The sequence below is a fragment of the Rhipicephalus microplus genome, chromosome 4 (assembly GCF_043290135.1).
Source record: "Rhipicephalus microplus isolate Deutch F79 chromosome 4, USDA_Rmic, whole genome shotgun sequence".
In the NCBI taxonomy this organism is placed as follows: Eukaryota; Metazoa; Arthropoda; class Arachnida; order Ixodida; family Ixodidae; genus Rhipicephalus; species Rhipicephalus microplus.
Window position 1 is genome coordinate 63,322,710 of NC_134703.1, and position 26,876 is coordinate 63,349,585.

Below are 26,876 nucleotides of genomic sequence, written 5' to 3' on the forward strand. Positions count from 1 at the left end.
TAAAAATTCATAGACTTTACTGATGCCCATAATGCCCAATGTAATCACAAGGCACACAAAGTACTAGTTTTAACGTCGCTAAATCATTATAGGCTGAACTTGCAACAAATGGTCACGTGTTCACTGCTGCCTCCCACACTTTGTTCTCATCCGAGAAGTACCGTTCATGTTCAGGCACTTTACCAAGGAAACCACAGCTGAAATCCGTAGCTGTCATTCTCTTGTGTCCTTTTACAGTGATGGCTGAGAACGCTACCCATCCTTCCTGGAAAGGCGAGAAATAAAAATTAGCCACAGCATTTTTTTATGACTTAGCTGCTTCTCCACACCTGTAAAATATGTTGGGAAGAATATTGGGATGCAAAAGAATGATTATTACAATGCAAACTGAATATCTTGCTAAACCAAAGCAAGCTTTCACTTTGAAAGAGAATCGGTGTCCCCTGAATTTCTTACCTTGCACTTGATGCACAGTATCTTGCGCTTGGCATGATAGTAGCAGTGACCAGGCTTCACATTTTCGGTTTTCACAAGCTGTTCTAGTTTGGCAGTGGCAAGCTGTTCTGGAGGCACCATGTCAAACAGTTTAACTCGGCAGCCATGCCAAGAGGTGGTCAGTGTCGTCTGCCAGTGTAAATGAGGAAGGAAGATTCGAACAGTGCTAGCAAAGCTTCTGCGGTTGTAATACATTAACGCAGAAACTAGTGCTAATGCTCATCACAAAGATAAAAACATGTGCTGCCCATCTTTAAATCCTGCATCTGAAAAACAATGACGAACCGCTGTCAAAAGAGGACTGCTAAGTTTCAAGCAGAAGTCTGCTATTCTTTGAAATGATATGCATTTCTGCTTAAGAAATTCCGTATAGGGGCCATGATGTTAGTGCATCGCCTGACTTTCAAGCACAGCTATGCCTTTCTTGTAGCTCTGCAAATAGCAAAATTATCAGCGTGAGGTGAACTCGAGTAGCGAAGTGCGAGTGCAAATCGAATAATTTTTGAATATTTCTCACATATTTCTATAATATTTTTGAATACAGTAAAACCTCCTTAATTCAAAGTCGGTTATTTCGAAATCCCGCTTAATTTGAAGGATTTCTGCGGTCCTGTATTATGCGATGTAAGAGTGAGTGGATAACTTGAAGGGGCGGCTGGAAGCAGTCCGGTTAATTGGAAAACTTTGGGTGCCATGTGCCAGTTTCAGATCCCGACTTCGCCACGAATCCATGAGACGACGGCTATTCATAGTCACAAGGGAATGCAACGTATCGACACTGACGAGTGGCAGCTGAAGCACCCAAGCCTCGCTACCTCCAGCGCAAAAAAACATAATAAAAAAGAAAGGAAAAACGGCATCATGGTCAACCAAAACGTGCACCTGTAGAAAACGAGTTGTGCTTGACTGCAACACAGTGGTGACACGAGGGCAGCTTATCGTGTTTCTCGCAACGTCAGCCGTTCATGGTTTGCCCATTCTTCCTGGGATTGTAAAGAAATTATATAAAAAAGACAGTTTAGCAGAAATCGCAATGTATGCGAACGTCCGATTGCCAGTTGCTCCAGCAATTCACCTCTTTGCAGTGCTGGTGGAGTTCTCTCCAGCAACACCTACTTCGAAAAGTAAGTTCAAAAGTTTCAAAGATCATCTTTTCCAGCCAAAACACATCGTGAGCTTCGTCATACTGGCCATTATTAAATTCTTAATTATAATAGAAAGAATATGCGAATGGTTGCACCATGACATGCTGACGAAGCGAGGAGCAAGCAACATGCTGCCCGCATGTCATTACTGTATTGCAGTGAAGATGTCTTGTTTTCTACAGGCGCACATTTTAGTCGATCACGACGTTTTTTTTTTTTTTTTTGTGAAAACTGCAAGGCCCATCGTTCCTCCATGTTCACGGCAAAATAAAGACCAGGTATTTCTGAAAAACATGACCTTTGGAGCCACTAGCTAGCCGGCACAGCAAATGACGAGCACTGTTTACTTTGAATAGTTCTACGTTCCTTGCATCCCGCTTCCTATATGTTCTGTTAATTCGAAAACCTGCTTAATTCGAAGCATTCTCGAGGCCCCAGTGACTTTGAATTAACAAGGTTTTATATTAGTACGAATCTAAATCACAGAAAAAAGTTGAGGAGTATTCCTAAGAATATTCTTATGAGATGGCGATGTGAAGTGTTTCTCTTTGCAACATGATGAAGCTCTAGCAGGGTGGTGTTTTATAGTTGTCTCATCCAGAATCAGGCAATGCTAATGCTGAATCAAATTTATGCAGAAAATTCAGTGCAACCAAAGTGAGTGTTGGTGACAACACTTTACACGTGAAAGGCGAAAATGCTGTTTCTTCAGCCTCTCCGCCTCTTTCAACTTCTGCGGAAGCCCAACTGATGGGACAGACAAGGGTGTGCTTCCTTCAAGTCTGGAGTTTCAAATCTGGCTCGCAGACCTCAATAAAATAAGCATCTGTAATATTGGATGCTAAAAATGTTTGGCGTCCAATTTTCTAGACTTCCTGCCTGAATTCTAGGTCCAAACAGCTAACTCAGCCCCTTCCTCCGCCACATTCATCATCTCCATGTTGGAACCTGCATTTTTTCAAGACAATAATTTTCGACCATATCAAAGCCTAAAAGGCAACTTTACCGCAATGTAAGCATATAATAAGGTGAAGCATATTAAAAATTTGAAGGAGCCATTTCTAATTAGACATTGACTGTATTTGACTTTGGCAAGCTCACAGAGTTAAATTCCACTATTTATAAATATTCAAATTTAGACTATTTGCACACCCCTAGCTTTTTTTATTCAAGGCAAAGGTGCACTGAAGACGATCACACAACGAAAGAACATAGATGCATACATACAGCGCTACTTCCAGTCTCCAGTGTGCTTTTACCACTCATAAAAATGGACCACCAATGTGCCCCAATTACCACCTTGGTATACAGGTATGCCTTTAATACAAAAAAATTATGTGTTGCCATCCCAGAAGATGTGTACATTACTGAGTGATTTAAACACATCAAGATTCTAACAACATGTTTGCACACTTGCTTGAGATGACTCCGTCGTGTCACTGTGAATCTGGCTACTACACATAATGCACATGATGTTGGAAGTGTGCGAGTTATTGTGCTAATAGAAGACAAAAAGAAGACAGTTAATATGAAAGAATGTGAACTAATTGACTGACATTTTAATCTGTGAGCCCTGCACAACTTATAACAATGCAGGAAGATAGCAAAACATACACTTACAAAGTTTCCAACAGCCCTGTACAATCTGTCGATGTACTCTGCTGTGTGCTGAGCCCAGCGCACAGCACCCATTGATGATGAAATCTTGGAGGCTGGAACAAACAAGTGTGCCATGACAAAAGGCACTAGAACCTACTATGCTGTATGTGCTTCCGATTGGGGTAGAAAGAGCGCTCGAAAATGCAGAAAAGGTTCCTTTGCTGCTACTACAGGTCCTGGAAGCGACACCAAGATCACACTGTTTTATGTATTTGGGAAAGACAACATGAAAGCGAAATCCATTTTCATCTTCTTTAGGCTCAGCGAAAAAAATGTGGCATAAGCAGCTAGCTACTCATTGAGTGTTTCACATGAAATCGATTCCTAAAATGCATGGGATCTCAAAAGCATTAAATACAAGTGATGTTTTAATTTCAACTTCTGTTTGGTATCATCCTCCCGCCATAGGGTGATACCGGGCATCGCACGGAACACTCTTATGAAATAAATGTTAATTTCTCACTCTCTTCTGTTTCTTGTGTTAAGTGAGGATTCAGGACCTCCTGAACATTAAGAAAAACATACTAACAAGCCTCAGAGAGCCTCAAGTAAGGTAATATGTAGCAGCTTTCCCGAATGCCATTCAAGTTCTCTATGGTGTTAAATATGGGGATGCAAAGGATAGTCATTTAAGTGCAAACCAGGGCAAGATTTTGACAATCACGGCAGCTTTCTCGGCTATCTTCAATGCTGAAGCACAGCCCTCACAATGAGTAGCACTATACAGGGTGTACAAACTAACTCTAGCCAGAGTTTCAAAATACGTCGATGCACTTTATGACGAGGTCATCAAATACATGTTGTTTGCTATTGCAAGGGGTAAGACTCTATACTTTTTGTTCTGCTTGATTGCCTAATTAGGCAGCCTTGAGTACTACACTCCTAAATCAATAAAACTGGGCAGAGATATTCATGCTAGAAAGTTGTAGATAGGTTAGCGAAATACAAGATCAGAGAGCATGTAACTTTGTATCAATTAAATATTTATGTTTTCCGATCTAGGTCACATGCCTTCAAGATACAAATACCACATAACATGCCCGCTAGTGCCCCATGTAGTAGTGCTCCCGAAAATTCTGCGTATATAAACAAAATGCTCCCTTTGCCATGGTTGATGACAGTGTAAATCAGACACACTAATTATCACTTGTGCGGCGACTAGCAGCAGGTCTGTCACCACACAGCACCCCCACCTTACCCCCCTCTCAAAGCTCTCTTTAATATATGAAGTAGCGTACCAGGTATATTAAATTATCAAGCATGTATGCTGTCCTGTTTACACTTAAGTGCTAGGACACATGGCCAAATACTAGTGCTTGCAGGCAGAACGTAGAGATTACTGCTATCAAGGTTTACAAGCACTCATTTTGCAAATTTTCCTGCATCCATAGGACATGTGCATGAAGCAGACAAACACTACTAAAGTAAATAAATAGAAACATAAATGATTCTCAATCAGACATTGTGTAAACCAGTATACAACTTTTTGTTCGAATTTTTCGCCCAGTGTTGTTTCTGTATTAGTTAATTCTACATATTAACAAACTATGCAATTAAGTAGAACACACAAAAAGAATCAGTGCGGCTTGCACTCTGTGTGTCGCAGAGGTTGTGTCTCGGCAGAGCCGGTGGGCACCTAACCGACCCTGACATGGCCAGGCTTCTAATTGTTAACCTCTATCTTTCCCGCCCCTTGCTGTACTATATAATACATGGTCATTGTTGCTCTCTTGGAAAAAAAAAAAAACCCTCTTGTCTGCGTGTTTTTTGCCCTTTCTCTATGGCTGTTGTCTCACCTATCTTTTTCACTCTTTATTGCCTTTTTTCTTTTTCTTTTTTTCTGTCCTCATTCTCACGCCCTCCTCACTCCATTTTATCCTCACACCTGCTGTCCCCCTCACTTTCCTTTCCCGCCTCTTTGCTATACTACACTATACAAGGCTATGCTATGCTCTGCTGGTGCGCCTGAATCACAAAGTGGTTACGGCGCTTGCCTTTGTATTGGAGGGATGCAGGTTTGAGTACCACCTTACCAAGGATTTCTCTCCATCCCTACATTTCCCCATCTCTCACTTTCTCTATTTCTCTCTCTCTGTACTCCTTCTCTTGCTCATCAGAGTTATTGTGCACTTCATCAAACAAATCAGTGCCCGGGTTCCGGATGTGAAGCAGAAGAGATAGAAGGGAGGAAATGATGAACAAGAGGGCAAAGATAGTACCGTAATTACTCGAATCTAACGCGCACCTTTTTTCCGGTTAAGCGAGTTCATAAATCGCATGCGCGTTAGAATCGAGTACGAACAAAAAAATTACGGTCAATCTATTGCCATCGCAAATCCAAGATGGCCGCCCCCTACGTGCGTCGGCATGGTGCACGGAGGCTTCCTCCGTGGCATGGTGCGTCGGCTATTTCTGCCTGTGTGTTTACCATGTGCGACACTTCGTACGTGTGCTGAGGAGTTCGTCATCTAGTAGTGCATTAGCATCGACGACGTGGAAGGGCCGACTACAAAAACTCGAGTGCACCACGATGCCGCTTTTAAAAGAAAAGTCGTCGCGTGTGCAGAAACGGACGGAAATCGGGCCGCATCGCGGTCCTTCTCGAAACGTGCGTGCGGGACCGGCGGAAACAAAAGCAGAAGATTGTCGACAGCAAAGCTTCACGCAAAGGCTTCAGTGAACCACAGCAGGGTCGGTTTCCGCAAATTGAAGAGCTGCTCCGCGAGTATGTGCTTGAGGAGCGAGCGGCACAGCGGCCCATGACAGAACTGCTCCAAGTGCGGGCTATGCAATTAGTCTTAGAAAAAAGTCTAATGCGGAGCCTGTTTAAAGCGAGCAGGTGCTGGCTAATTAACTATATGAAGAGGAAAGGCTCTTCCCTCCGAAGGGGAACATGCATATGCGAAAACTTTTGCGGAGAAGTACGATGAAAAGCTTTACAGTTTTCAGAGGTTCGTCCTAAACTTGCGGCGCAACAACGGCTACCTGCTTGGGCAAATCTGGAATGCCGATCAGACGCCTCTTTACTTCGACATGCCTGGCACCACAACTGTCGAGAAGGGGGCGAAGCAAGTTCGCGTGCTGACATCGGTCCACGGTAAAACTACAGTGACGGCAATGCTCTGTTACACGTCAGATGGGCACAAGCTTCGCCCGTACCTCATATTTAAATGGAAGACAATCCCGAAAGGAATCGTTTTTTCGAGTGGTGTGATCGTGCGGGCCAGCAAAAAAAAAAAAAATGGGTGCGCGTTGCAATCGATGTCTTACGTTTTTTTTTTTTTTTCGCGGTGGAAATCGGGTGCGCGTTACAATCGAGGGCGCGGTAGAATCGAGTAAATACGGTAAGTGCCGATTACGATAAGAACTTTCTATCTATGACACGCGACATTTCTCGATCATAACAGCAATATAGGACAGCGTGCTTGATAGAATGGTCAGCGACGTGCATCTGGTCGCACCGTCATGAAGTGCTTTGGCATATTTTAAAACACTGGCTAGAGTCAGCCGGGGCACCCTACAGAACTTCTGAGACGAGTAAAAAAAATTGTTCTAAAACACTAACTTGAAGAGACTTGTCAACATGACACAGTTGCGTGCTTTTTCTCCACCACGTCAACTTGTTCTGGGCTCCTTTTGCACAAGGGCCACTTTATTCTATTTCATTTAAGAGGCCTCCCTGCTCTGTACGACCGCAGTCCTATATGATTCACTTGTGCATGAGCGCACAGACATAACTTCCTATTACAGTGACATTCCATACTTCAAGCTACCACCAATATGACAATGCTTCAAGGGAAGTGTTTGTAGTTTATGGCGAATATCCTAGCGTTCGCTCAATTATTATATCACAATGTAAAAAATATAGTTTTAAATGATAAAGAGTACCTCTGGTCACTCCCTCTGAGCCTTGATCCTGAGCTGTAGACAGTAACACTGGAAGATCTTGAAGGCACTGCAACAGCTAAGAAAGAAATGAAACAAATGAAATAGTTTTTCCTTGTTCAGCTTACTGAAGTAAGCCACGCAAGTCTACACTGCCTACCAGGTTGGCACCAAGCTTGGCCATCATGCTGGTGTACTCGACAAGGTGGATTCCTTGAGGCACAGCGACTGTCCTTTGCATCACTATCTTGCCCGTGTCGAATCTGGTTAAAGAATAGAAAAGGACACCAATACTATGGCACGTCTGTGCAAGCACATAAGATTAAGAATAAGGACAGCATGATACGAATAGACCAACGTTCTTTGGTGCTGATTAACAAATGAGTGAAAGAAAGATTATGAGAGGAAAGGCAGTGAGGCTGACCAGACTAAGCATGGGTGGCTACTTCAAAAGGGAAAGAGGAAAGAATGATGAAAGAGGCCGATGTGGGGTGCAGCTCGAGCTTTGCACAGACAGCAGTATTTCTTGATGAAATTAAAAGGGGAAACAGGCGAGAGAAGAAAATATTATGCCACTTCCACCAACATTGCAGTCAACTCCTGAGGAGTGAACTGAACAATTCTGGAAGCATCGGGTCCATCTAAAACTGTGGCTAGTGCCAATTTAGCATCTTTATGGACTGGCCTTCATTTTTGCCGTCGTCTCATGTTCCATGGCATTAATTTTTCTACATTCATCCTTTGATTCACAAAGCATTTTTTGAAAAACTGTGAATACTTTTCAAATTTTTTTTACAACCTTGTAAGTTCACACTAACATACTCATTGAAAAAGAAGATTGAAGAAGAAGTTCCACTCCTTCTCTTAAATGAAGACATTCTATAATAAACTGTATTGTGACAAATACCATTTTTTTGTAACACATTAAAGCATCCATTACCTTATCAATGCACGATAGCAAAATAAATGTCAACTACAATAAAACTAGCAGTCGTTCAATGTATGAATACAACTGATGAGCGAAGCTCCTTAGAAATGGGACGCAAACGACTAGGTGCCTGATCTCGGTGCTGGCTTTTATGAAGGCGGTAGGGTGGGCGGCAAGTGGAGAGGGCATTTGCTGTGCTAAGTGGCGGGAACGACTAAGTAAGCGAGTGTGCTGCGCGGGCGGCGCAGCACGAGCCATCTCCTGCGACTTGTGCCCTCCTGCTCATGGGAGCACGCACCTGTTGTATTGCTTGGCTAACTTGCCTGGCACAAGGAGCTTCGCCAGTGCTGGTGACATGTGGGCCTAAGGAGCTTCGCTTCAAACAATATTTGACGATGCTTGGGCTTTACGTTCAAGAGTAAAATGATACAGTGTGATTGGGCTCCGTTCACAGTTGTCTTATTCACATGCTATGCCCCCCTTTTCAGTGGGCACCTCAACCTTGCCACGGGGGAAGGAACATCTGTCTTCGTAACGTTGGCCATAGGAAGTGAAGTTGCGATGCGCACATTTCACCCTAATTCATCATACTGCGAATCAGCAAAGTACCCATAATGTGTTAGTAAGGCTGCCCATCTTTGTTGATGCTATTGCTGAAGATGATATGTTTTGTCTGAGTGCTTTGAAATGAGTGCCTCTTTAAATCATCCACTCATTGCTCAATTCACATGGTATGACGCTCGGTGATATTCTGAGCTTCTGCCATGCAATATTACATGCGTTAATGGGACTCCTCACACTACATGACGCCCTTATAGTTTTTTTTTTTTCATGAAGCAGTTTGAAGTACTAGCATGGCTTTGTAGTAAAACACCTGACTGCCACACAGGACGCTTAAGTTCACATGCTGCTAGGACTGAAGACGATTTTTATTATTTATTCACACGCACCTATTTCAATTTTTCTCTTGCAGCCAATGACGCCAACACCAATTGACTCCGAAATTTTCACTCAATAAGGTCTTTAACGTTATTGCAATAACAGTAAACAGCCCTGAGGTCCAAAAATTGTAAAGAAGAGAAATATGCGCTTTTTTGCTATGTGAACATGCTGCCGCAAGAATTTTGCAAATACGTACTATAGCAAGAAAGTTACAGGCGTTAGAACATTCGTTTCAACTGGTTTCAAATTTTCGCGCGGCCTCACCACCTTTCTCCACCTACTTTGAAAACTTGATGTGACATCAGCGATACGTCATCATCGCACAGCTAACAACCGAGCAGAGCTTCCCCCACGTGAGCACATGCAATAGCGGAACGGTGCGAAGAGCATCCTTCTCCAAGTGGTAAGTCGCGAGACGCCTCTTTATCTCAGAGGCTTTCATTCTGGCAATACCACTTCTCCTGGTAGTCACTGGCTCTACGAAACGGCAGAAGGCATCACAGGAAAGTGAAAAGGCACACTGTAGGGCCACAACTGCATCACCGCAGGGCCAAGGCAAAGGACGTATCCATGAGCTCAGCGATGCGTCAGTTTGCCCATGGGCACATTTGCATCACTGGGCGTACGAGGGGGATTGGTCAGAAGGAAAGATGCGCGGAAATTATTTTTTCGAAATGGAGGGGCTACGCAGTGCTGTAATATTCGGAAAATGCGATCGCCGCAATCTATTGTGCCAATTGGGGAACTTGTTTGGTGGCTGTCGAAAAAAAAAAAAATGTAGGAGCTTACCTGTTAGTAGTTTGCACAAGTGTCCAAACTCGGCAGTAGGCTATGAGTGAACAAACATGCGCGGTCAGTTCACAGTGACTACAGCAAGAGAAACTATAGTGTCGGCGAGACATTTACACATCAAAATCAGTGGTTAGAGCTTTAGAAACGGCAACAAAAAAGTTTTGAACCTCTCATTAATCAGTGCTGCACGCACAATAAGCACTTTTTGTACCTCTTTGGTGCTACTGTGATCACTGAGATGCCAGACTCGGTGTCGCCGGCAAGAAGTGTGTGAACCAGAGGCGCGGCTCCACGCCATCTTGGTAGCAGACTTGGGTGGACATTGATCATCCCACTGCATTTGGGAAAACAGAAAGTTCACACTAAGCAAACTCTACTGCTTCTGAAATACATACTCTTAAATAAAGAAAAGATGCACAAATTTAAGGGCTAGTTTTTCTAAGGGATGTTTTTAGCAGTAAGTGTAGTGTAAATGCGAAGCAATAAAAGTGAATGAAGAGATTACACTCAAACCTCAATACAAAGAACTCAATTGATATGTGGGGTTTAACATCCCAAAACCACCATATGGTTATGAGAGACGCCGTAGTGGAGGGCTCCGGAAATTTCAACTACCTGGGGTTCTTTAACGTGCACCCAAATCTGAGCACACGGGCCTACAACATTTCCGCCTCCACCGGAAGTGCAGCCGCCGCAGCCGGGATTTGATCCCACGACCTGCAGGTCAGCAGCCGAGTACCTTAGCCACTAGACCACCGCAGCGGGGCACAAAGAACTCAAATGTAACGAAATAGGGGTTATGGCAAATAGATTCAAAAATTTTCTTTCAATAGATATAGTGTTAGGAATATATCTTTATAAAGAATTTTCGGATATAACGAACATATTTTGCTATAATATGCAACTTTGTTACAATGATGTTTGAGTGTACCTGGTGCTGGCAGGGATCGAACCTGTGACACTTGAGTAATGCATCCGATGCTCTACCACCTAAGGTACAGCGACGGTCGTGACGCCAGCCGGCAGAGTGTCTCGTATTCGCCGCCATGGCTAGTGGCAGCACTGATTAACACTCCCAGATATAAGTGTACATAATACTCCGTAATGTGAACAATGACGACCACCACTGTAGTTAAGTTGGTGGAGCATTGGACGCATTATTCAAAGGTCGCAGGTTCGATCCCTGCCAGCAGCAAGTTATCTTTTCATCCACTTTTCTTTCTTGATATTTACGTTACAAGTACTTATAATTATATCCCCTATACTTCTCTTGGCATCATTGTCTCTTAGTTCTCATTAAGACTCTCAGATAGTATTTCATACTGTATATAGATATACAGCTTTTGTCAGATAACTTTGCTCAGATACAAACTAAGTTAAAAAAGAGGTTGTGTAGAGTCTATCTTAAAATGAGGTAGAGGATTCCTGTTTAGATTATTTGTTACATATTGACGCGCGTATGTGCCAGTGGCGGTGACAACGAAGCAGCGCGAGTGTCCTTGGCCGAGGGCAGAGACGAAGAAGACATTGCAGTCTTTGTCCTGTGATCGATAAAGCATATTTGTTTGAGGTGCTTTGTGTGCTCGCTGATCTTGTGTCCTCACACTGGTGGATGTGCTGGGTAGTCTTCGTGCTTGGCACCCCTTCGCGGACCCGACATTCGAGCCCGGAACCGCTACCATGCGTTGAAACACCAGTCCACCATTTCAGTCGCCATCTGCTAGGTCTGGCTCCTGAGCTCAATCCCTTGCGAGAAACTGCCAGCAATCGCTTGCCTCCTTCAACCACCATAGCCACTGCAGCTCCAGTGCACATGACACTATAGAATCCCATGATTCCTGATTGTTTTCATGGCGAGACTTATGAAGACGCCTAAGACTGGCTGGACCAGTTCGAACGCTGTGCGAACTACAACCAGTGGGCCACCCCAGAAGACAAGCTTGCGAATGTGTACTTCTACCTGAAAGACAATGCCGAGATGTGGTAAATCAACAGGGAAAGAAGCTTGGCTACGTGGGACGACTTCCGCAACCAGCTAGTTGACACCTTTACCAGTCTCAACAGAAATGAAAATGCGCTACGCCTTTTGGAAGTTCGATTTCAAAAATAAATGAGAGCGTTGCTATGTTCGCTGTTACGACCGGCCCTAGGGAACCAAGCAAGAAGAGTTTGGGGAAGAACCGGTTCTTGACCGACGGGGTCGTCCACCCCCACCTCCCCATTCAGGCTCCTCCTCTCGCCGGGAGAACTCCGGAATCTGCTGTGCGTTCGTGACCATGTTTGGCAACATTTTAGGGCGCCGTGACCATATATGGACATCGTGTTAGGTTGTGCCACTCCATGTGTTGTGAGAGGTGTTTCCCCCTCCCTCGTGGCCGAGGTGCCGGGGACACCGTATTGGCTGACGATGCGGACATGGCGCCCAGTGTCAACAACGCGGCGCTATAAAATGCCGAAGACGTTTTGTATCACTCTCACTCTTCTCTCTTTGGATCAGTTCATCACTTCTCCACATGTAAATAAATCTCTGTTGTTCGTTCGGGCGCTTCTTCTCGCTGAATTGTCGGACGATGGATCCTGTGACGGGGCCAGCTACCGAAAACGAGACCGGCAGGACCCGGAGTCCCAACATCGCCGAGGACATGACCCGTCTTTTCGGCAGGGCAGATCCTGAGATGTCGCAAGACAGGAAGCTGCGATATTTATTGCGAGGCGTTGTTGATGATGATGATGATGTTTGATGTTTTGTGGCGCAAGGGCCATTTCACGGCCAAAGAGCGCCAGTTCATCTTACTAAAAATATGGACAATGATTGTGATAAGCGGCTGTATAAGGGCCATAAAATTCCTCGTGATAAGGCGGGTAAAAACATACAAGTAATAAAATCATGACCATAACGTGAAAGGTGTGTGTGGTGTGAATAGATGACAAAACTTGGTGATAATAAAAAACGAGGGTGGACATGTATGGCATTAGCACAAGTGCCTAACTCGTTCATACCCTTGCGTCCAAGGGCCGTGAGGCAAGTGCTTTGTTGTGTAGCCACCGCAGCGAAAACCTCTCTGCAGAAATCATGCTACGGAATGCCCGGGTATATGATATGAAAACTATGAATTTCTTTTAAAAACGCTAACAATGATTTATGACTAAAAAGCGGTTCCCTACCGACGAACATCGCAGGGTGTAAAGGTATATGTTGTCGATAGGGTAATGGAAAGTGTTGTCTTCTAAGAGTTTCTAACTGTTAGCACTGGATTAACATGTGAAGAACTGTTAATGCTTCACCACATTTGTCACACAATGGTGGATTGCCACCGGACAAAGGTATGTGTGTGTCGTGTATGTGTGTCCTATCCTGAGCCTCATTAGTATTACCTCTGTATGACTCGATTTTGATACTGGCAGCCAATGGCCAAGGTGTGGCTTAATAATGTGTAGTTTGTTTTGTGTGTGTCTATCCCACTTGCTCTGCCAGTAGTCCCTGAGGTTTCGTTTGAGAGACGGCTCAAGATAAGGGCCGGGATTGATATGGGTGTAGTGGCAGTGCTTTTGTTGGACGAATGCAGCAAGCTAATCTGCCATCACGTTGCCTTGGATCTCACGGTGCTCTGGCACCCAGCACACTACAACATGTTGTTTGAGTGTGTAGAGTGTGCATAAAATGGAGTAAAGTGAGATGAGGACAGGGTTTTTTTGTTTTTTTAAGGGTTTGCAGAGCCGTTACCACACTGAGGGAGTTGGTATAAATTGCTGCTTTTTGTATTTGTAATTGTTTGATGTGTTTAGCCGCCACAAGTATCGCATAAGCTTCCGCTGTGAAGATACTTGTGCCTGGATGCAGAGGGCCAGCATCCAAAAAGGATGGGCCGACAGCAGCGTAGGACACAGAGAAGTTAGACTTGGAGGCATCTTTAAAGAACACAGGACTTGTGTATTTGTGTTGAAGTTCAAGGAAGTATGTTCGGATGTGGGCAATAGGCGCATGTTTTGTAACTTCTAGAAAAGACACATAGCAGTCTATAGTCTACCACTGCCATGGTGGCAGGTATGCTACAGGAGCCATTAAACTGTGATCAAGTGACACTCCAGTTTCCTCAGCTAGACCCTTCATGCGAACTGAGAAGGGCTGCCTCATCGAAGGCCTGTTTTGAAGCAGAATGGAGCTCGACAAATCATTAATAGTAGAGTATGAGGGGTGCTCTTGTCTGCTTTCACCTTAAGGAAATAAACAAAGGACATGTAAGTTCTCTGCAGATGAAGCGACCACTCATTTGACTCAACATAAAGGCTTTCTACGGGGCTGGTGCGATAAGCACCCGTAGAAAGGCGGATGCCCAAATGGTGCACGGGGCCCAGCATCTTCAAAGCACTTTGAGTCGCAGACTGGTAAACAACGGCCCCATAATCTAAGCGGGTGCGAATAAGGCTTGTATACAGATTCATGAGACATTGCCTGTCACTACCCCACGTAGTACGTGACAACACTTTTAAAACATTCATGGCTTTTAAACATTTTGTTTTTAAATACTTGATGTGCGGTACGAAGGTCAACTTGTTGTCCAAGATTAAGCCTAAGAATTTATGCTCCACATTAACAGACAGACGTTGACCATTCAGTTCAATGTCGGGTTCTGGGTGCATGCCTCTCTTTCGGGAGAACAAGACACACGTGCTTTTTTGTGGGTTCAGTCGGAATCCATTTTCCTCTGCCCATTTGGAGACCTTGTTTAAACCTAACTGAACCTGCCGCTCACACATTGCCAGATTGCAAGATCTAACGCCAAGCTGGACGTCATCGACATATGTACAATAAAACATATTGCGAGGGATGGACAAGCGCAAGGAATTCATTTTGATGAGAAAAAGTGTGCAGCTAAGTACACTACCTTGCGGCACGCCTGTTTCCTGGACAAATGTTTGGGAAAGAACGCTGCCCACTCGTACACGGAATGTCCGGTTTGACAGGTAACTTTCGATTACGTGAACATTCTTCCGCGCACGCCAAGGTGGGACAGGCCTCTTAGAATTCCAAAACGCCATGTTGTATCGTAAGCCTTTTCGATATCGAGGAACACAGAGAAAATATTGTTTATGGACGAAAGCGTCTCTGATCTGTGCCTTGATACGAACAAGGTACAGACGGAACCCACACTGAAATGGGTCGAGCAAATTGTTTGTTTCAAGGAAATGTACAAGTCGGCAGTTTATCATTTTTTCGAAGACTTTGCACAGGCAGCTTGTAAGTGCAATAGGCCTATAACTTGAAGCTAAAGAAAGGTCCTTGCCCTCTTTCAAAATGTGAATAGTAATAGCCTCTTTCCAGGACCTAGGGATAGTGCCAGAAAACCAGATAGCATTGTACAAACAAAGTAAGGTTTTTCGTGTTTCGATTGGTAGGTTTTTTAACATTTCATACACCACACGGTCAGAACCTAGGGCATAAGTACTGCAGGAGTTTAGAGATGTTCGGAGCTCAGCTAGACTGAAAGCTTGGTTATATTTTTATTTTTTTATTTTTTATTTAAGGAATACTGCAGACAATTTTTCACCATCCTAGCAGGAGAGGGTTACATAAGGTTCCTAACACAGAGGTCAAAACTAGAAGAAGTCGGAGCATGCACGCAGTCGGAAGGCAGTGAATTCCAGTCTTCAATGGTTCTTACAAAAAAGGAGTACTTGAATGTGTTATTTTTAGGAACATATGGTCTTACAGTTTTTGAATGATTTAACCTTGCTGAGCGCTGAGGAGGTGGCAGAATGTACAATTCTTTATTTAAACCAGATTCATTGTTGTATAGTTTATAAAAGAAGACTAACCTTGCAATTCTTCGCCTACATTCAAGTGGTATATGCCTCGTATCTAGTGCATTTGTGTTCGAGTTTCTGCTTTTCTATTCTTGTTCTGTATTTTTGGAAAGTATCAGTATAGTAGGACGAGCTGGACACCCGTTCGAAGTGTGCACCGAAGAAGTTTGCCTGATCTTCCAAGGTATCACCCTGAGTGTTTACGAGTGGAAGTGTGTGTACTTGTTTTCCTGCTATCCTACCGACCATGTTCCAGACTTTAGCCTCCTGTGTGTATGAATTGATCCCTGACAAAAACTTCTGCCAGCTTTCTCTTCTGGCCTGCCGATGCGTTCTCCTGCTTTGAGACTTTATTTTCTTGAAGGTGTCAAGATTTTCGGCTGTCGGTGACTTCTGAAGCAACCTCCATGCTCTGTTTAGCTGTTTGCACGCGTTTCGGCATTCAGACTTCCACCATGGCACACGACGTTTTCCAGGGTGTCCATTTGTTTGTGGGATGCATTTTGTTGCAGCATCAATCAAAAACGCTGTGAAGCAGTCGACAGCAACATCAATGTTCAAAGTACATATGTCACTCCAATCTAGATGAGCGATGGTATAAAACTGTTCCCAGTTGGCTCTGTTTATCAGCCATTTGGGAACACGTGGTGGACACTCAGTTGCTGTAGTTGTGCTCAAAACTACGGGGAAGTGGTCACTTCCGTACAGATTACTGACGACTTTCCACTGGAGTAGAGGCACAAGAGATGGAGATACTATGCTCAGGTCTATGGAGGAGTAGGTGTTATTAGCGAGATTATAATAGGTTGGTTCTTTTCGATTTAGGAGACACGTGCTCGACGAGAGAAGAAACTGTTCAATCAGTCTACCTCGCGCGTCGCACCGAGAGTCACCCATAGCCTGCTATGCGCATTAAAGTCTCCAAGAAGAACATAAGGCTCCGGAAGTTCATCAATTAAAGAGTGTAAATCACGTTTTCACAGCTGATAGCTAGGAGGAATGTAAATAGTGCAGATTGGGATCAGTTTATCAAAAAGAACCGCTCGAACAGCCACTGCCTCAAGGGATGTTTGAAGTTGTAAGTGTGTGCATGCTATTCCTTGATTCACTATGATGGCAACACCTCCGGATGATGTCATGGCACCACCACGGTCCTTCCGGAAAATAACGTACTTACGAAGACAATTTGTGTTTTGAATTAAGGTGTGCTTCTTGTACACACAGCACTTTTGGTGAGTGTTCGTGTAAAAGTTCTTGGATGTCCTCAAGGTTTCTGAGAAGGCCCCTGACGTTACATTGTATAATTTGAGTGTTCATGGTGAATGTAAAATAGTGCTATGTGTACGAAAAGCGAGTGGCTGTTTAGACAGGGAGCTTGAGTTCACGTAACAGGGCCGTCACCACGCCCTGTTATCTGCTTTTTTTGTTTTCTTGGCGCACTCCAAGGAGCCACGCCGCTCTTTCGGCACCAAGGGTACCGACGTATCTATTGCCTCCTCGGAGGCACTGGATGCCCCGCTCTTGCGGGCTGTTTGTATTTTGGGCCTCGCCTGGTGAGGTGAGGCCTTGAGACCTGAGGACTCTGAAGTCTCCGGTCTCTGTTTGGGAATAGGCAGTGCAGCCTGGACTACAGCCGCCTTGGGGGCAGGTGCCACAGCCGCCGGCTCGGTATGCGCGAGCCGAAGGAGTGGCGAGGGCTGGTGTGGCGGTGCCCCCTGACGCACCGCATCAGGGTATGTAGGTGCATAGAATGGTGCGACTCTTCGCCGTGCTTCCTTAAATGAAATGTTCTCCTTCACCTTCAATGTAATTATTTCTTTTTTCTAGTATGTGCAGGAGCGTGAATATGTGGCATGGTTTCCTATGCAGTTTACACAGTGTGACGGTTGTTTGCAGTTCTCAGACACGTGGCGTAGGACTCCACATTGTGCACAAGTCTGGCGACCATGATAGGTTTTAGAGCCATGGCCATACCTCTGGCATTGGAAGCAACGACGAGGATTCGGAATGTACGGCCTTGATAGATGTCTTTGTGTACCCTGTTTGAAGAGATTCTGGTAGTTTACTGGATGCAAACGTGAGTATTAAGTGTTTCATCGGTGTTTCATTATTATCTCTTCTGATGATAATTCTCTGTACATTATTGACATTTTGGCTCTTCCACCCTTCCAAAAGTTCAGTTTCGGTGAGTTCAAGTAAGTCTGCATCAGATACCACTCCGCGAGTGATGTTCATGGATCTGTGTGGTGTTACAGTGATTGGTATGTCACCAAACGTTGAGAGGCTGTATAGCTTTACAAATTGTGCTTTGTCCCAAATTTCGAAGAGGTCTCCACTGGCCATTTTGGTTACTTTGTATCCAGCCCCGAGAGTTTCAGTAAGACACCTGACAACTATGAAAGGAGATACAGTCCTGGCTTGCTTTCCGGTTTTTTCACAGTGAATGACGTGGAAGTGGGAAAATGTTTCTATTGGCTGGTTGAAGAAATTTATGTCATCGGTGCGTACCCGCTTTAGGCCAGTACGATCAGACAGTAGGGGGAATGCTCCATGCATGCCGGTCTTATTTTTGTTCAGCAGCGATGGCGGCCACCCACCACGGAGCCCAACAAGGGGATGCTGCAAGTTTGCAGGTGCTGAAAGCTTGCAGACGTCAGCCGTACAACACTGCCATAACCCAATGCGCCTAGACCAAGGCAGGCTATTTGCACAGGGTTAACCCTTGCCGCCAGGAAAATTGGAAGTAAACAGAAGAGATAAGTAGACAGACTAAAAGAGAGAGATAAAGACGAAATTGTAGGGGAGAGAGATAGGAAAAGGCGACTGCCGATTTCTCCTGGGTGGGTCAGCCCAGGCGTGCCGTCTACGTGAAGCCAGAGTCAAAGGGGTGTGTTGCCTCTGCCAGGGGGCTTTAAAGGTCCAATCACCCGGCGTCAGCTCAATCCCTAGGATTCCCTTTTTCCCACACAAGGCAAAGCCACGCACGACTAGGCGTGGGAGGGAGTCGAAACTCCCCCATTAGCTCGGGTCTGTGATGTCGCTACGCACCAAACGCCTACTTATACAGACGCCCCTGCGGGAAATGCGAGGCGTGAAGGAGCAACTGTTTGCTGAGCTTGTGAGAAGTCCACTAACAACAGTAGCAGAGTTCATGAAAGAAGCCACCGCTATTGAACGGGCCCTACAGCAATGGTACCACCAGCAGAACCCAGTCAGCTTTCAAGTGAGTAGTCCTGTTACGGCTGCGGCGAGCCTCTCCGACAACGACAGGCCTCTGCGGGAAGTCATCCAAGAGATTTTGAGGGAGGAACTTCGGCAGCTTGGTTTAATTCCAGCAACCGAACCGACGCCGTCATTGTCTTTTGTCGCCGATGTTGTCCGAAATGAGGTCCGTCAGGTGCTCTCTTCATTCGGCTATGGTGATGTGCGACAACATCTTACTTATGTTGATGCAGTCCGACGCCCCATCGTCGTGCCTTCGGCACAGCGCACTCCAATGACTGGACCACCACCAACCCTGCAAACACAGCCGCTCTCAGCGCCGACAACTTTTCCAACCTCACCGATTTCTCCGGAAAGACGAATGACGTATAACCAACATGCCCCACAACGTGGCCCAGCAGTGAGTCTCCGTTTACATACCAGCGTCGAAAAACCGAACTGTGGCGTACCGCTGATCGTCGACCGGTACGCTTTCTTTGTGGCAAAGCTGGGCCGTTGTCGGGACGCTCAGTACTCGAGATTTCCTCGCTACCCTGATTACGCTGCGTACGATGATCGATGCATGTACAACGACGCTCCTGTGAACACACCGCCGTAAAATCCAGTAATGCCCAGATCACGTTCTCTGTCTCCTGTGCGGGCCAGTTCACCTAATCGTCGCAGTTTTGCCGACGTCACCAGGGGCAGGACCCCTAGCCTGCGACGGGGAAACTAGACGCAGCGACCTCGGGGGGTGGGGTTGCCAATAATCGAAATTCCGAACAGCCCCAATTGCAGACAAATGACAGCTCGAAGCCACCGATGTTGAAGAAGATGACAGCAACGACTAATCCGACGAATGAGACAACTGCCGACGTAACCGACGTTATCAGCGCTGACCTCGTCTTCACATTGACGGCCACCAAGTGACGGCTCTTGTGGACACTGGCTCCCACTTTTCTATAATAACCCTACAGCTAGCCGAAAGACCAAGGAAGGTGAAGATGCCATGGCACGGACCCAATATAAGAACTGCAGGAGGTCAGTTGATGACCCCGATTGGAAAGTGCACGGCCCAAATTTTCATCGCTGGTTGCACCTTTGTCGCCACCCTCGTCATTCTTCACGGGTGCTGTAAGCAGCTCATATTGGGAATGGATTTTTTGCGTGAATACGGGGCTGTGATTGACCTCCACGACAGAAGCGTAACGTTCGCTGTAAGCTCGCACACTGCTACTGATGAGGAACACCAGCCACCTCGCTTCCGTATTGCCGATGACGACGTCATACTGCCGCCAGGAAGTTGCTCCCTCGTATCCGTGCACTGCGACATCTTACAAAACAATACTGGCATCGCTGAAAACATCATATTCACTAGCTGCATTTCTATTGCCAGGGCTGTCGCCACTGTTATTGACGGATGCGCTGAACTCTTGTTGACAAATTTCAGCAGAGAGCGCCGACACATAGTTAAAGGCACGGATATTGCCTATTTCAACGAACTCGCTCAAATAGAAGATTGTCATTTAGTGGAGGAAGCAGCAGAGTCTACTATCACTACACCGACATCTGTGGACGTTAGTCCAACATTATCTCCCATTGAGCGAGGCGCTGATCAACAAGTTCCACGGCTGCTTCTCATCCACATAAAGAGTTCGTCAAACGGCACTGATGAAGCACCGCATCATCACGGATTCTGACGCCAGACCCATCCGGCAAAATCCTTATCGCATCGCCCCAAAAGAGCGTCAAGCAAGTCAAAAATAGGTGAAAAGGATGCTGGAAGATGGTATTATTCAGCCACCTAACAGTCCTTGGGCCTCACCAGTAGTACTCGTCAAAAAAAAAAAAAAAAAAAGGATGGCAGCTTGCATTTCTGCGTCGACTACCGGAAGCTAAATCAGATCACAAAGAAAGACGTCTATCCTCTGCCGCGTATTGATGATTCATTGGATAGACTATGAAATGCACGCTACTTTTCGTCCATGGACTTGAAAAGCGGCTACTGGCGAATTGAAGAGGATGAGAGAAATCGTGAGAAGAGCGCCTTTGTTATGCCCGATGGACTTTATGAATTTCGAGTACTTCCTTTCGGTTTGTGTTTGGTGCCAGCAACATTCCAGCGTCTGATGGACACGGTTCTCTCGGGACTTAAGTGAAAAACCTGCTTGGTGTACTGCGACGACGTGATTGTCTTTTCGGCGACTTTCGAGGAACACTTACGAAGACTTGAAGGAGTTTTTGAAGTGATACGCTTGGCTCGTCTTACTCTAAAACCCGAAAAAGGCTACTTCGGCTTCCATGAACTTCAATTCCTCGGTCACGTCGTAAGCAGCCAAGGGATACGACCCGACCCGGATAAAATTGCCGCCGTGGCGAATTTCCCAACGACATCAGACAAAAAATCAGTGCAACGTTTTTGGGGCTTTGTGCCTATTACCGGCAGTTTATTGCCAATATTTCGCGCATTGCATGGCCATTGACACAGCTTATTCGAGAAGATATCCCCTTCACATAAGGCGAAGACCAGCAGCAGGCATTTCACGAGCTTCGTCAGCGCATGCAAATACCGTCCGTGCTCGCCCACTTCGATGAAGATGCGCCAACAATACTACATACAGACGCTAGTAATGTGGGTCTTGGAGCAGTGCTCCTACAGTCGAAGGACAACATAGAAAAGGTGATCGCCTACGCCAGTAGGACACTGTCCCGATCAGAAGCTAACTATACTATGATGGAGAAAGAATGTCTTGCAATGGTGTGGGCAGTCCTGTAATTTCGTCCTTATCTGTACAGCTGCCCATTCACCGTTATTAGTGATCCCTAGTCGCTCTGTTGGTTAATAAACTTGAAAGATCCATCTGGCCGCCTTGCACGCTGGAGTCTTCGGCTCCAAGAATTTGACTTAACTGTTACCTACAAGTCGGGAAAACGACACACCGATGCCGACTGTCATTCTCGATCTCCTGTTGGGACGGCATCGCCGGATGAGGATGATGACACGGCCTTTTTGGGAATTGTGGACACTGCCGCCTTTTCTCAACAGCAGCGCGGCGACCCTGAAATACTACCACTCATAGATTATCTACAAGGGCGAACGAATAGCGTGCCGAAGTTATTTTCTAGAGGGCTGCTGTCGTACTGCTTGCGGAATGACGTTCTTTATAAGATGAACTTTTTACCCGCCGGCAGCAGCTCCTTGCTCGTCATTCCTTCTTTGCTTCGCCGTGAGGTACTGCAAGCATGCCACGACGAAGCTACCGCTGGTCACTTGGGTTACGCAAGAACATTGGCGAGGATAAGGCAAAACTATTACTGGCCAAGACTTGCCGGAGTTGTCAAAACTTACGTGCAGGCATGTCTAGATTGCCAGCGTCGCAAGCTACCATCCATCAAACCAGCCAGCCTGCTGCAGCCTGTCCGAGTGCCAGCGACACCGTTCCCACAAATTGACATACATTTTATGGGCCCCTTCCGTCTATTACTGAAAACCACTGGAAAGTCTACGACTGGAAACAGGTGAATAATTGTCGCCACAGATTACCTGACCCGATATGCGGAGAGAGGCACTCTGCCACGCGCAACGGCAGCTGAAGCGGCGCAATTTTTCATCGAAGCCATCGTTTTAAGACACGGTGCTCCTGCAACAGTCATCACCGACAGAGGTACTGCGTTCATGGCCAAGCTTTTGGACAACATTTTCAGACTAAGTGGTACAGCTCGCAGGAAGACAACGGCGTATCATCCCCAGAGCAAAGGGCTCACCGAACGTTTCAACAAGACCCTGGCTGACATGATAAGAATGTACGTAGATGGAGAGCACAAGAACTGGGACGACATATTGCCCTATGTCACGTTCGCGTACAACACGGCTCGTCCGGAAACCACTCAGAAGACACCCTTCAGTCTCCTTTACGGACGCGAAGTTATGACGTTAGACGCAATGCTCCCTCATGAAAATGATGTTAATGAGACGGACTCCAAAGTGCTTACCCAGCGAGCAGAGGAAGCCAGACAACTTACCAGGTTGCGAATAACCAAACAACAAGACGATGATGCCAAACATTACAACCTCCGGCGCAGAACCGTCACATACAATGTGGGCGACAAAGTGTGGGTCTGGACACCTATTCATCAGCGTGAGCTCTCCGAAAAGCTGTTGCGAAGGTACTTCAGACCCTACAGGTTTTGCGATGCATCAGTGACGTCAACTACGAGGTTGTTCCGGACGGCGTTCAGTGTTCGAAGCGCCGCAGAAATTCACCAGAAATTGTCCACGTGCTTCGGATGAAGCCTTACTTTTATAGACTAACGGTGCAGTTTTGGTTTTGCCTTGCTTCTTGAAGGTTTAACATCGGGGCGATGTTTTTTTTTCAAAGGGGGAATAATGACGCGCGCATGTGCCAGTGGCGGTGACAACGAAGCAGCGCGAGTGTCCTTGGCCGAAAGCACAGACGAAGAAGACATTGCAGTCTTTGTCCTGTGATCGATAAAGCGTACTATTTGTTCGACATGCTTTGCATGCTTTTTGATGCCGCGTCATCACAGTGTACGTAATTATGTTTGCTACTGAATGTCTGATTTATTGAGCCAAACAACTGCTTTCACTTGTCCAGGGTGCTATAAAATTGCAGTAATGAAATAAATTAACGTCAAAATCAAAGCTACATGTGAGTGGCATTTTCTACTGAAATAGATGAACATGATAGTTTTACATAGGTGACACATGTATATTTGGCAAGCCTGATTAAATCATAATTCTCTTTGCCTAAACAAAGAGAACAAATCTGCATATAGGATGGCTCTCTTAACAAACAGGAAATCATTGAGAAAAGTTTTCTGCTCCACACGTTCACTAGGCAAATGATGCCTCTGCACAATAATTGTGACTCCTTCAACGCTGAATTGTTCATCATAACTGTTCCAATTTACACTACTCTCGCTCGCTGCAGACTTATTCAGTAACTGCTTTTATTTCTTGCATTTAGTTATAATCGAATGTTTGACAATATATGCTTCGCATATTCAATGAGTAATGACGTGGCACTCACTATTTACAAGCATGGATGCTGCTGGCAGGAATCAAGTGGCCAAATGACACCACCACTCCGACATCAAACGTGTTATTGGGCACAGCATAAGGCCACTCCGACACTGGAAGGTCCTCCTTGAGCGCATAATCCGCAACTAGGCCCTTGAGCTAAAAATAACGATGTGTAAAGTTAATAAAAGTAAGTGAGGTAACATAATCTGTACAAAATACCAGATTGCAACATCTCCTAACACTGATGTAATAGACAAAGTGATACACGGCTGGAATGTTACAATCGAACATTGATACAATGATTTACTATATCGAATAAATTACCCGACATAATGAACTAAACCTTAAAGGGGCCCTGCAACACTCTTTCAGCGCGGAAAAAAAAATGCCGTCTTTCGGTAATCAAGGCCCCAGAGAATACGTAAGCCAAACACTAAAGCACAGCGTGCGGCCTGGTATTTACAATTATTATTCAAAGCCGGCTAACAATCGTTTGCTCTTTTCTCAAGGAATAAGGCCATAAACCCATATGACCATGCAATAAACAAAAAGTACCCGAAGTTCACAGCTATTGGCTGATTTGAAAATAGTGAACTGCGTAGTTATTATGGTTATGCGATGTTGCCACATGCCCACAACACTGAAAGTAAGCTGCACATTCAATTAAAAAAAAAGAGATAAAATGCATAAGGTAATGATGCTCACAACCTCACAAACAGAGCAATGCATCTTTTCGCCTCTTGTCACACCCCCTTTTCGTGTAGCTTTCAAGTGCACTTGCTGGCAAGAAGATAGAAGGCACTTAAAATGCCTGCGACTTTGTACTTGATGGATTCCAAAAATTTCTGAAGGAGTTGGATTGTGAGGCAATAAGCTGCTTGAATGAAGCCATTTAATCATTACTTCAAAAATGTTGTAGGGCCCCGTTAATGCAAGTAACAAATAAATACTTATAATGAACCTTGGGTACAGCTAACACACCGCTCAGGTAGAATACAACTCTGTTGGATGCAGTATACTCCATTGGATGCCAGACTGTATTTTCAGCATAGTGTACAGGGGATACTTGAAAGTTTCCCATGCACCTGTAGCTTGCATAATTTCTGCTATGTAATTTTACTGATATGAAGGAAGAGAGCTATGCCTCAGGTGAGGTTTTTGCGTTGAGTTGTATGACACATTGTAGTTTCTTCCTCAGCATTTGGTCCCACATTAGTTGTTGACTGGAATATTCAGTAATTTTAATGATATAAAAAGTAGTTTGTATATTAAATTATCAAACTAAACAATGACCGTCATTAAATACAGAGTTTAATAAATTAAGTACATCACATGGCAGGCTGTGGCGTAAGGTTCAGGAAAGTTAGTGGTATGTGTGAATGAAAAGGTAACTGATTTATAAAAGTAAAAAAACTGTATCCAAGTGCACAAATGCCTCTAACATTTGACTATTGATTAAAATTCACAGGTCAATGAGCGCGAAAGATCCATTAGTGCTCAATGCAGTGGTTCAGCAACAAAGACATTGCAATGCCTATACAAAAAGATCACTAGTTTACTCCTTTAGGGTAAGCTAGTTATAGAGGTTTACCTTTGGGCACACAACTTTGATTGAGTCAACAACTTGAGGTATGTCGGTCTTTTTAAGCCTGCACAAAAGCATGTGATAAGAACTTTACCCCCAATTCAAACTTCTCAGTTAAAAAGAAAGAAAAAAAAAACTGTCGACAGATGCACATGCTCATATGATGGCTACATTAGGATCACATGAGCCAAATTGAGAGGTTGAATAGAGAGGATTGAGAGGTTGAAGAGGTAGAGAACATACTGTGTTCGATTGCAGCCTAAAAAAATATTAGTTGTAGAAAAAAGCCTTTTGAAGTTTTGCGGCGGAAATTTTTAACGCTCATCTTGGTGCCATTAACGCAGTTAAGGCTCCCGTAAACCACAATAACGGTAAATATTTACCCTGCTTGAGATAAAGAGCTTGGGATGGGTAAGGTGTGTTCAGGAACTTCCTCGAGAAGTTTGGTAGCACCGTAGAAAATCACAAGCACTGCTTGGTGCACGTCATGTTTTCAAAAGAACTTGTCTACTGTCGCAATCTTAAGTCAGTGTTTGTGCACTGTGAGTACATACTCAGACCTTTATGAGAGCCTTTAAGTAAAGTTTTCCACGCACGCACACGTAAAATGCATGAATGCGAAGTAGGCGTTCGGGTGTAAGAACGTATCTCGTCGATGGTAGATTTCTATTCATGGTAAGTTACCAGTGGTCATTACAACAAGCACAACAGCAGTACGGAAAGTGTGGGTGAAGTCCATCTTGTTCAAATGCAGTTATCCAGACGTTTCCTAGCATCCCGCTTATAAGTGTATGGTGCCAATATTAGCTGCACTTTCAGTTAGCGGTTTTAAGAACACCAAGTTAAGTTCAGACGCTTGCAAGATAGAAGGTACAAGTACTAGCCAACTATACTGAGCGCATTCTCGGGGCTGTAATGCGTGAAAAATCGACTTGCTGCACAAACTTGAAGGAAAGGGGAGACAGAGTTTGCGCAGCAAGTCGATTTTTCAAGTATGAGCCAAATAGCCTGCCAAAAAGTATTGCTTTACGTTCACGTAGCAGTGCCTTGCACGGTCCGGCAGATTGGGTAGCATACCTGTTTTCGTTCAAGGTTTGGAGAGACTTCAAAGAGAAGCTGTCCGACCCGTAAAAGATAACCCTCCACAACTTCCTCTCGATGCTGCTGCTGCTGAACCTTCTTACAACAATCAAGCGTGCGAATGTCATCAACAAGTCGCGCGAACTCGTCACACGTTTATTTGGAACCGAAGGTCACCACCGTTTACTTCGAACCAAAGCCGCGAATATCAGCCACATATCAGCAGTTAGCACATGTATGATTCTAGGGACCCTAGCACATGGGTCGCGCCATCAAAAGCAGCAAAAGTGAAACTAGGCATGTAGTTTCAGCCAG

The 26,876-nt window shown here is 45.0% G+C and overlaps 1 protein-coding gene across 1 annotated transcript; it reads right to left on the reverse strand.

Annotated features, from left to right (window-relative positions):
- On the reverse strand, positions 1–26,849 carry LOC119172078 (methionyl-tRNA formyltransferase, mitochondrial). The gene is made up of 9 exons (XM_037423057.2): positions 26,559–26,849; positions 25,488–25,545; positions 23,904–24,052; positions 10,058–10,180; positions 7,345–7,447; positions 7,188–7,263; positions 3,261–3,352; positions 457–624; positions 1–265 (listed from the first exon to the last, which is right to left on the reverse strand). Exons 1-9 carry the CDS (start codon positions 26,687–26,689, stop codon positions 113–115), a joined length of 1,053 nt encoding a protein of 350 aa, XP_037278954.2. The 5' UTR covers positions 26,690–26,849; the 3' UTR covers positions 1–112.
- Positions 26,850–26,876: the final 27 nt, after the last annotated feature.

Bases quoted from the DNA above. Each gene is read 5' to 3' on its own strand.
- LOC119172078 (XM_037423057.2), bottom strand. From the start codon at position 26,689: ATGACATTCGCACGCTTGATTGTTGTAAGAAGGTTCAGCAGCAGCAGC. The intron at 10,181-23,903 runs GTGAGTGCCACG...TCCCAAATGCAG, and splicing joins AGCATCCATGCTTGTAAATA to TGGGATGATCAATGTCCACC. The intron at 266-456 runs GTAAGAAATTCA...TCGCCTTTCCAG, and splicing joins TACTGTGCATCAAGTGCAAG to GAAGGATGGGTAGCGTTCTC.